The 11923-nt window shown below is 37.4% G+C and overlaps 1 protein-coding gene across 1 annotated transcript; it reads right to left on the minus strand.

Annotated features, from left to right (window-relative positions):
- Positions 1-1355: 1355 nt before the first annotated feature.
- Positions 1356-2913, minus strand: LOC149402833 (agamous-like MADS-box protein AGL11). The gene is made up of 7 exons (XM_089609725.1): positions 2617-2913; positions 2437-2515; positions 2123-2184; positions 1930-2029; positions 1789-1830; positions 1606-1647; positions 1356-1478 (listed from the first exon to the last, which is right to left on the minus strand). Exons 1-7 carry the CDS (start codon positions 2799-2801, stop codon positions 1428-1430), a joined length of 561 nt encoding a protein of 186 aa, XP_089465851.1. The 5' UTR covers positions 2802-2913; the 3' UTR covers positions 1356-1427.
- Between the last annotated feature and the right edge of the window lie 9010 nt (positions 2914-11923).

Below are 11923 nucleotides of genomic sequence, written 5' to 3' on the forward strand. Positions count from 1 at the left end.
TGAACAAGACTTTATAAAGGTCATGGGTTACTCCTCTGATTATCAATTGGTTTTGAGATGGAACCCTATGATACTTTCGCAACCGATGGCATAAAGAGTTGTTAACGACAACTCAAACGTTATACACGAACATCTACAAGGTTTGGTTTAAGAAATTTGACAACACATGACTCGAATGTCTAGGAGTTTGATTTTTTTTTTTCTTTCCAAAGTTGTCAAATATTTTATAAATGTGACTTTTTTTTCACACTGATACTCTTAAGGACGCCATAATGACGGTGCCGCGTCCGTCACTCACGTTCTCTCTCACCAATGCCCAAATATAATTTTGAGTATATATAGAATCAAACATATAATTTAGAGCTACAAATGTAAAAATAAAAATAAAAAATAAAAAATTTGGGGTAAAACTTTAATTTTTAGAAGTTCTCGAGGCATATATCACCCCAATCCTTACTAGCTCCGCTCTTGACGCGAAAGCTGCCAAATCGAGGGTAAAATGTACTAGGAATTGTAGAGCTGTCAATCAGCAATGTATCTTTTAATGTTTCATTTGTTAAATGTAAGAGTTATTGAATTCTATTTCATGCGACCAAAGGCGTATCCGATGTGATCAGCTGGTGTATCAATAATTACAAATATAATAATCGTATGGTGTATAGTTCTCAATTGAAAATCAATTAATTCGTATGATCATTATTCAAGATTTAGCTGTGTATGATTATTGCTGGCACATCTTGGATTATTAAGCTAAATAGGATTAATTACGGTAGTAAAATAATATATGATTCACTAAAAATGTATAATAAAATTAAAAAATCGGTACATGTCACTACAGATAATTACACGCCAGAGTTAGAGCATACACATGTTACACAAAATTATTTAAAGCAGTTTAAATAAACACGTTAATTTTCCTTGCATGGTATATAACACACATAGTGTTAGTCAGTCTCTTAATATCTTCATGTGGATGTTTATTATAAATTATTTTAATCAAATAAAACTACTCAGGAAACTGAAGTTTTTAGTGTCCAACAAACCAACATACGCGTACAGATGACTTGACTTACATACGTTATATATATATATATACACACACACACATAACAAATCAATCCTTGATATTATTTAGTGCATATGACTTGAGTTGTATATCAAGTGACTGATCTTGACGGATATTTTTCAAGCTTTGTCCAGTGGCAAAACACAGAAACCCTGCTTCACGGCTCAATCAACGAAATTTATCTGATACACTGCATTAGTGTGTGTGTGTGTGTGTGTGTGTGTGTGTATATATATATATATATATATATATATATAGTATGAATATATTATATTTATGTATAAGCATTTCAGTTATAAATAATTAGCTGATTGAATACTATACCTTCAAACGTGAATTTACCATGTGAAGAAAGAGTCTTTCAGATTATGTTGACACTATTACCATCATCTTGGAGCTCCATCACCATAAGCTACAATTAAGATAATTAACACAAATCCATAAATGTGAATTATCTACAAGCTATATAACAACATTACAATGAACTTCCAGTATATGTAATTGGATAAAAAATAGTGTAATGCAAATTCAAGGCTCACTTTTTCCTGAAGGTGAGCGTTTTCATCTAGTAAGTCTCTCCGCTGCGCAAAATTAAAAAAAAAAAAAAAAAAAGTCAGGAAATTAACGAGAAATATTATAATTTTTTTGTTTTTGTTTTTCATCGATAATCTAATTGATTAACTATACTCGTGTCAGAAATTTGATGTTGTTTTAGATCTCACCTTTTCTTTCAGAAACTTAATCTCCTCAGCGGCGATCCTTCTCTGCTAATAAAATAATTAATTAGGGAATGAATTATATATATATATATATACACAGCTGAGGAAACATATTTTGGGTAATTAATTTTTCCCTGTAATAACCTTCTTGCTACGAACACGTTCCACTCCAATCTTTAGTTGTTTCTCTAACTGCTTCAACTCTTTTGAGCTCAGCATCGACAGATCTTCGCCGCCTAAGTGCCTGAAAAAAGTGTTAATTTAGTGGACTCGGAAATTATGATAATTAAATTAGTACTCCAAATTTAAATGTGATCATGAGTATAATAACACTCGCCTCAAATTTTCCTCCAAACTCGCGGCCGATCTTTCAAGCTCTTCCAGCTCATTATTCCAGAACTTGATCAACACCATGAAATAAGATCTCATAATAAGACAAAGAAATAGTACTATATAGCGTACTAAAGAAAAGAAAAGAAAAAAGCTATATCTACTTTGAGATGAACAAGCATAGTATTTGTTTTACATGTTTTTTTAGCTTTTTTTTTCACTGAAAATATTGCTCAACAGCTTTCAAGATCCTACTCACCATAAGATATTATATATAGAATTGAATGAAATAAATATATAATTATTTATTTTAATCGATACCTCTATGTTTCTGTGGCTATCAGCAATACCTACAGGCAGTCCAGCTTTGATCTTGTACTTGTAGATAATTTGGTTTATACTACAAATTAATCAACATCACAGTTGAAAATTAACGAACTTAATTATGCAAATAAAAAAATAATATATATATATATATATATATATATGTATACAAATTACTCGTAATGGCTGGAGTATTGGTAGAGTAATCCGGTGGGAGAGAAGACGAGGACAGCCACGTCAGCATCGCAGAGAACAGAGAGCTCATAGGCTTTCTTGAGAAGGCCGTTTCGCCGCTTGGAAAACGTCACGTAACGGCTTCTCCGATTCTCTATTCTCTTCAGCACTACTTTGCCTCGTCCCATATTTTGCCTCTTTCTTTAATTTTCTCTCTTTCTCTTTTTCTCTCTATTTCTTATGTTTATGTGGTTATGTATTCTTATGTGCTTATATTTATAGAGAGAGAGCGCGCGAGATAGAGAGAGAGAGACAAAAAGGCAAAGACTATATACACATGTGTGTGTTGATGACATATATACATATATTTACAAGGCATTTGTTTATTTTTTTATATTTCTTCTTTCATATTTTCAATAATAACTCTACAGTTGGAGGGTTATTTGCTGTAGTACTGTATGTATATGTTATACGATAAGTCACTCTCTATTACACATTACACAGACTATATATATATATATATATATATATATATATATATATATATATATATATATAAAGTAAAGCAACGCGACAATGTTGTTCACTCGTAGACACATTTCACTATTAAGTTTACAGTGCAGTTGCGAAATTATCCTTTGAATTTTTTTTAATTATAGGCTTTGCCACTCGATGATATTATAAAATTGTCACTCTGATTTAGTATAGACAATTACTTGTGTGAAAAGACGAAAATTTACAAATTTATCACTGCTTAAAATTACCAATTTATCATTGGTTAAAATTACCAATTTGTCATTGCTTAATCGGTTCTAATTTAATTACATGGTTGGTATTCTTCGTGTGTGTATATATATAGCAGATTACATCCATGGTAGCGCGTGAGACTTAAACTGAAAAGATTCAGAGAGAAATAAGAGGGAGAAGAGACTTAAATCTGTTTGGCTAGATTCAAATATATTTGATTCCCTCTCAAAGTTTCATTCGTACAATTGAAGCTTATATACTGAGCTTCTCATTCGTCCACATCAACACAACTAATACAAGTAACTAATACATGTAATACAGAGCCTTATACAATATATCGCTATTCTATTCAACACACTCCCTCAAGCTCAACTACTGTTTTGAACGAAGTTGATCTTGAACACGTTTGGACACACTGGCTCGAATCCACTGATCTTCACACTTCAGTGAGCTTGTCGCAGAGCTCTTGGAATCGAGGAATTGGAAGCACTTTGGTTAGGATTTCAGCTGTGTTATGTGCAGATGGAACATAGCGAATCTCCACTTCTTTGGACGCAACCTTCTCTCGAACAAAATGAACATCAACCTCCACATGTTTGGTTCTGGCATGGAACACAGGATTCGCTGCAAGTAACGCTGCTCCCACATTATCGCACCACAGCACTGTTGATCCTTCACTTGTAACACCAAGCTCACCCAGTAAACTTTTGAGCCACACCAACTCTGAAGTGGCTTCAGCAACTGCCCTGTACTCAGCTTCACAGCTTGAACGTGACACAACCTTTTGCTTCTTGGAACACGAGTTTATCAAGCAGCTGCCCAGAAACACACAGTAGCCTGTAGTTGATCTTCTATCATCACACGAGCATGCATAATCCGCATCTGAGAAGCAATCTAGGTTCAGCACTGTGTGTTGCTTGAACACCAAGCCTCTGTCTAGTGCCCCCTTGAGATATCTAAGTATTCGCTTGCACGCACTCCAGTGCTCACTTGTTGGTGCTTGGAGAAACTGACTGAGCTTGTTAACAGGAAAAGCAATATCTGGTCGTGTCAGCGTCAAGTACTGCAGTGCTCCAATTGTGTTGCGATACAACTGAGGCTCTTCAAGCAACGTGCCACTTTCAAGCGACAGTTTCTTGCTCGGGCACATTGGTGATGGACTTGGCTTGGCTGTGCTCATGTTTGTCTTCACTAGGAGATCAGCAGTATATTTCCTTTGAGTAAGATGAAATCATGTTCCTCTCTTGGTTGCTTCAAACCCAAGAAATAGATTGACTTGTCCTAAGTCTTTGAGAGCAAAACAATTGTTCAAGGTGGTGACGATATTCGTGATCTTAGCCTTGTCACCCCCTGAGATCAGAATATCGTCAACATAGACCATAATGAGAATGAGCTCTTTCCCGGCACCAGCAAAGAACAAGGACTTATCAGAGCTCGAACACTTGAACCCAAAATTGAGAAGTGCAGAGCTGAGCTTCGCAAACCAGGCCCTGGGCGCTTGCTTAAGGCCATAGATGGCCTTCTTGAGGTGACATACATGGTTCGGAAACCGAGAGTCAACAAAGCTGTGTGGCTGAGACATGTACACAGTCTCGTCAAGCGTGCCGTTGAGAAAAGCATTGTTGACATCGACTTGATGAATAGGCCAACCATACTGCGTAGCAAGAGTGAACAGGACACGAATCGTCGAGTGTTTGGCAACTGGACTAAATGTGTCAAAGTAATCGATGCCAGCAGTTTGTTGAAAACCACGCTCCACCAACCGAGCCTTATGCTTGTCCAGCGAGCCATCACTGCAAAACTTATTACGAAACACCCACTTGGTACTGATAACATTCATATCAGGGGTAAATGGCACCAGTTCCCACGTCTCATTCCTCAACAATGCCTCAAATTCACGATTCATTGCATTCAGCCACTCAGGTTTGGACAGTGCTTCAGTGGCTGTTTGTGGTTCTAGTGGGATATCTGGGGTGAAGAAATCAGCAAGAAGAACACGTGGTTTGAACACACCTAGTTTGGACCTAGTGACCATGTGATGGGTGTTTTGTGGTTCACTGGCTTGACGTGTAGGCAACACAGGGAAATCAGCCTGGGAGTTCAATTCTGGTTGTGATACTGGGAATGGTGAAGTAGCAGGGATGAATGGAACAATAGCCTGAGAGACAGTTGGAACAGGGACTGAGGGTGATGACTTTGTGCATGGATTGAAGAACTTGAGAACTCAGAGCAGCTTGGACTGGACCTGGGAAAGGATGGAGCTGGTTCAGGGATTAACCACGGAGTTGTTGGTTGGACTGTCAGAGAAGAAGAGTGTTTGTTAAAGAGAGTTGGATAAGGAAAATCGTGTTCATCTAATTTTGCATCTCTAACAGTATAAACTCTACCAAATGAACTTAGACACCTATATCCTTTGTGCATTGCACTTGGACCGAGATATACACACTTTTCTGAGTGAAACTGAACCTTAAGCATTATATGATCTGAGAAATGGATAGCAAGCACAGCCAAACGTTTTGAGATCGGACAGGGTAGGCTGTGTATGAAACAGTGTGAAATGGGATGATTTGTTGGACAGTACAGGAGTTGGAAGAATGTTTATGAGAGAGACAGCAGTACTGAACAAGACCCACCAGAAATGAAATGGCAATTTGCTCTGGGATAGTAATGTCAACCCTGTTTCAACTACATGCCTATGTTTGCGCTCAGAAATACCATTTTGTTGGTGTATGTGAGGACAAGACAGAATGTTCCCCCCCCCCCCCCCAAATCAGAGTGGGATATCTGGGGTGAAGAAATCAGCAAGAAGAACACGTGGTTTGAACACACCTAGTTTGGACCTAGTGACCATGTGATGGGTGTTTTGTGGTTCACTGGCTTGACGTGTAGGCAACACAGGGAAATCAGCCTGGGAGTTCAATTCTGGTTGTGATACTGGGAATGGTGAAGTAGCAGGGATGAATGGAACAATAGCCTGAGAGACAGTTGGAACAGGGACTGAGGGTGATGACTTTGTGCATGGATTGAAGAACTTGAGAACTCAGAGCAGCTTGGACTGGACCTGGGAAAGGATGGAGCTGGTTCAGGGATTAACCACGGAGTTGTTGGTTGGACTGTCAGAGAAGAAGAGTGTTTGTTAAAGAGAGTTGGATAAGGAAAATCGTGTTCATCTAATTTTGCATCTCTAACAGTATAAACTCTACCAAATGAACTTAGACACCTATATCCTTTGTGCATTGCACTTGGACCGAGATATACACACTTTTCTGAGTGAAACTGAACCTTAAGCATTATATGATCTGAGAAATGGATAGCAAGCACAGCCAAACGTTTTGAGATCGGACAGGGTAGGCTGTGTATGAAACAGTGTGAAATGGGATGATTTGTTGGACAGTACAGGAGTTGGAAGAATGTTTATGAGAGAGACAGCAGTACTGAACAAGACCCACCAGAAATGAAATGGCAATTTGCTCTGGGATAGTAATGTCAACCCTGTTTCAACTACATGCCTATGTTTGCGCTCAGAAATACCATTTTGTTGGTGTATGTGAGGACAAGACAGAATGTTCCCCCCCCCCCCCAAATCAGAGTGGGATATCTGGGGTGAAGAAATCAGCAAGAAGAACACGTGGTTTGAACACACCTAGTTTGGACCTAGTGACCATGTGATGGGTGTTTTGTGGTTCACTGGCTTGACGTGTAGGCAACACAGGGAAATCAGCCTGGGAGTTCAATTCTGGTTGTGATACTGGGAATGGTGAAGTAGCAGGGATGAATGGAACAATAGCCTGAGAGACAGTTGGAACAGGGACTGAGGGTGATGACTTTGTGCATGGATTGAAGAACTTGAGAACTCAGAGCAGCTTGGACTGGACCTGGGAAAGGATGGAGCTGGTTCAGGGATTAACCACGGAGTTGTTGGTTGGACTGTCAGAGAAGAAGAGTGTTTGTTAAAGAGAGTTGGATAAGGAAAATCGTGTTCATCTAATTTTGCATCTCTAATAGTATAAACTCTACCAAATGAACTTAGACACCTATATCCTTTGTGCATTGCACTTGGACCGAGATATACACACTTTTCTGAGTGAAACTGAACCTTAAGCATTATATGATCTGAGAAATGGATAGCAAGCACAGCCAAACGTTTTGAGATCGGACAGGGTAGGCTGTGTATGAAACAGTGTGAAATGGGATGATTTGTTGGACAGTACAGGAGTTGGAAGAATGTTTATGAGAGAGACAGCAGTACTGAACAAGACCCACCAGAAATGAAATGGCAATTTGCTCTGGGATAGTAATGTCAACCCTGTTTCAACTACATGCCTATGTTTGCGCTCAGAAATACCATTTTGTTGATGTATGTGAGGACAAGACAGAATGTTCCCCCCCCCCCCCCCCCCCCCCCCCAAATCAGAGTGTAGAGTTTTGATTTTGGACTCAAATTGTCTTTCAAAAAATGCACAGAAATGTTTGAACGTGGTTAAGGTATCAGATTTGAGTTTCAGTGGGAATATCCATGTGAAACGAGAGAAATCATCAACAAATAGAACATAATACCTAAAGCCATCACGAGACATAGTTGGAGAGGGTCCCCATAAGTCAGAGTGCACAAGTTCAAATGGTTTTACAGATTTTTTGATTGACTTTGGGAAAGGATTTTGATGCAATTCGCCACAGGCACAAGCTGAACAAAAAGGCATACTATTTATTTCATTTGTGCTTAAAGAAGTTACACGTTTGAGTACATTTGAACAAGGATGACCAAGTCGGTTATGTAAGACAGACGCAACATGATGTTCTTTGCTCAAATGAGCAGTACAAGCTTCTATAGGTACAACAGTTTTCCTGACACTGGATACTACAGGTGCAGATTTATTCCTATTACACACAACATTGACAGAGACATGAGACTTTGAGGATGGAATTGACACATGCTTGGTTGAAGGCAAATGAAGTTGATAGAGGCCATGCTTTAAGACACCGGTGGCTAGAACTCGTCCAGTGCTCTTATCCTTGATCATACTCGATTCACTATGAAATTCAATGACCACGTTATTATCACGAGTGAACTTAGAGATAGACAAAAGGTTTTTGGTTATTCTAGGCACATGTAGGATTTTATTCAACTTAAGGTTGCTCTGAGTGGCTGGTATATGCAAAATTGAATCACCAATATGAGAGATTGAGAGAAGTGATCTGTTACCTACAGCGAGCTTTCCTTTGCCTTTGTAGCTTGATTGCACTGACAAGTTGTCCAGTTGAGAGGTGACATGGTTCGTAGCGCCACTGTCGAGGTACCACGCTGGTTCCGGATTACCAGGAAGGTAAGAGGATGCTGAGTTAGCAGCATAGTTGACCTGAGGTGTTGCAGCTACTGACTGATTTTCCGAAACTGACAGATTGAACCATGCTTCTTCATAGTAACCACCTGAGTGATCACATTGACTCTGAGACATTGTCTCAGCTCCCTGGAGGACACTTTGAAACGCCTGAGACTGCTGCTGAGAGTTGTCCTCGCTTCCATGGAAATTCTGGTCAAACCTGTGCCAACATTTCACTGCCACGTGACCAATGCGACCACAAAGTTGGCACTGAGATCTTCCATGGCCACCACTGCGACCACCACGTCCTCGATCACTTGCCACCTGTGTTTGATCCTCCTCGACTGGAGTTAACTCCTCTATTCGATCCTCCACGATTCGAATTTCCTCGATTCGAGTTGTTGTAGGTCAGATTAGCAGACATTTGACCTTGTGCATTGAGAGCATCAAGTCTCATTTCATGAGATTGAAGCATGAACTGAACCTCTTGCAGATTCAGCTCACCATGGCACATGGTGAGATTCACAACCACTGATTCATACTCTTGACCGAGTCCTCCAAGTATGTACAAAATCAGTTCATCATCAGTAATTACAGCACTTGATGTGTTATGATTATCCGCCAGATTCTTCATCTTTAGAATGTACTCGTCGATCGTCGAGTTCACTTTCTTCGTTGTCTGTAGAAGAAGCCTGATCTGAAGAAGCCTGGCCTTCGACGTGGTCGAGTTCAGCTTCTCGATTACTCTCCAGACTTCAGCAGAGCTTGAACACCTGTTCACATGTCCAAGCATCGATTCATGCATGGAAGCGAATAGCCAGCTCATGAGAAACTGGTCATATCGTATCCAATTCAGAAATTCTGGAGTTGTTTGCTGTATTGCTGGTTTAGTGGAGTCTGTAGTGGATTAGACAAACTCCGGTGGTGCTCTGACTGTTCCAAGCAGAATTCCGTCGAAGCCGTGAGCTCGAACTGTAGGAATGACTTGAGATCTCCACAACACATAGTTGTTTCGATCATGGCGCAGAGACAGGGGATTCAGATGTGAAGAGAAGGTAGGAGTACTCTGGGGCATTGTCGAGCTTCCATTGGAGGTACTGGAGAAGCTTGAATTCGCCATTGGAGGGAATCTAGGGTTTCGAGAGCCTTGGCTCTGATACCATGAAAAGATTCAGAGAGAAAGAAGAGGGAGAAGAGACTGAAATCTGTTTGGCTAGATTCAAATGAATTTGATTCCCTCTCAAAGTTTCATTCGTACAATTGAAGCTTATATATTGAGCTTCTCATTCGTCCACATCAGCACAACTAATACACGTAACTAATACACGTAATACAGAGCCTTATACAATATATCGCTATTCTATTCAACATAAACTTATATATATTCGTTAGAAATGCTTTCTCTCTCTCTCATTATGTTCAAGTTTAGTAAACAGGTTAATGATGCAAATTGTTAGACTTTGGTAATCAAACCGTTCGGGAATGAGACTAATTTAAAGTCTTCAAAATAATAACATAGTGTTTTTTTTTTGTGGCTAAAAGTGACATGGATGTAATTATATATGTATTGATGCACTTTTGATGGGAAAAAAAAATGAATATATACATGTATGTGGTACATGGATATGTGTGTGTGTCCATATACAACTCTATATATAATATATATACACGCATATATAAAGTTTTTTATTCCTGAATTTCACTAAACGTGACACGGAGACATAAATATATTTATATGTAAGTATACATATGCATGATACATGGATATGTGTGGGTTATGTGTGTGTTTCCATATATAACTCTATATATAATATATATATATATATATATATATATATATATATATATATATATATATACACGCCTATATAAAGGTTTTTTTGTCCTGAATTTCACTGCATATTCACTATGATCTCCAACATCCTTAATTTCCTGCAGCTATATAATATTCATTTTGATACTTTATATAAATAAATAAAAACAAATATATCGACACTAATAAGTAATTTGCAGACTATATTAGTAATTTATATATAAAAAATAAAAAAATAAAAAAAAAGGCTTAAACTTAAGGCCAATAATGAAGAAGAAAACGTATACATATTATTAGTACTTGAATTTGAAAGGTACAAGTATACTGATGAAATAAAATAGAATCTAAACTTTCATATATATATATATATATATATATATATATATATGTATTATAGTGTATATGAGATCAATTAGTGACTATTTTAGTAAACTAACAAAAAAAATGCCTAAACTTTATGCCAGATATGAATTAGAAACTAAAATATTTTCTTATTAAATTTGAAGTTCGAAATATAATTTTTAATGATATAAAATTACAGGAATCTAGACCTATATACAAATAAATATTAGCGACTATTTTAGGGTCTTAAAAAGCTTAACCTAAGGCAAAAAATAATAATTTGAAAAGGACAGTAAGCGCCAAGAAGAATTCGACAAGCGTCCTTGGTTAACTGCAAAGAACAGAGTGAACACCAACAAGAACTCGACACGACTCTAGAGTGTTAATTGATTTATATACATCTTACAGTACTGCTATTGGACTATAGCGAATTGTTTGTTAGAACAAATGAAATCCCATCATGTCTCAATTGAATCAAGTGAAAAGAGCTAGCTAAGAAAAGAAAAGGCAAATAAATTAATAAAATAGAAGAACACATGAGCGATTTGAGAAGGAAAAAAAATAAATTGAAAAATTTGTTTTTTTAAAATGAAATATTAGCTATTAATCATCATATATGGGGTTTTTCTGTCTTTTTAGAGACAAGACAAGTCAAGATTGGAAGAATACTTTTCGGTTCTTATTTTCATGGCCGTTTTCGACATTGGAATCCTCCTTTTGATATCCTAAGATTCTTTTGTTTTCAGATAGAAATTTTAAAAAAAATAAGGATGACTCTCGTGACTCTCTGGCACATTTTTGCCATGATACATAATATAGGAAATGAGTAAATAATTCAGTTTTATTTCTATATACCTATTTACTTTCAAAAAATATATCGAAATAAAACAGGGTATACTATTATTAGCATAATATATTTGTAATTATTATATTTATGTATGATTATTTCAGTATTTTATTTACTTGATTGTATTAAGGTTATATAACCAGACTATTCTATTTCCTTTTACACAATTTATTATTCAGACTCTTTCATTTTTCCGAATGCCTAAATTTTCATGATATCAAAGTCACCTTCTCCACTCAT

The sequence above is a fragment of the Urtica dioica genome, chromosome 3 (genome assembly GCF_054948205.1).
Source record: "Urtica dioica subsp. dioica isolate 48M chromosome 3, U.dioica_male_clone48M_v1_H2, whole genome shotgun sequence".
Lineage (NCBI taxonomy): Eukaryota > Viridiplantae > Streptophyta > Magnoliopsida > Rosales > Urticaceae > Urtica > Urtica dioica.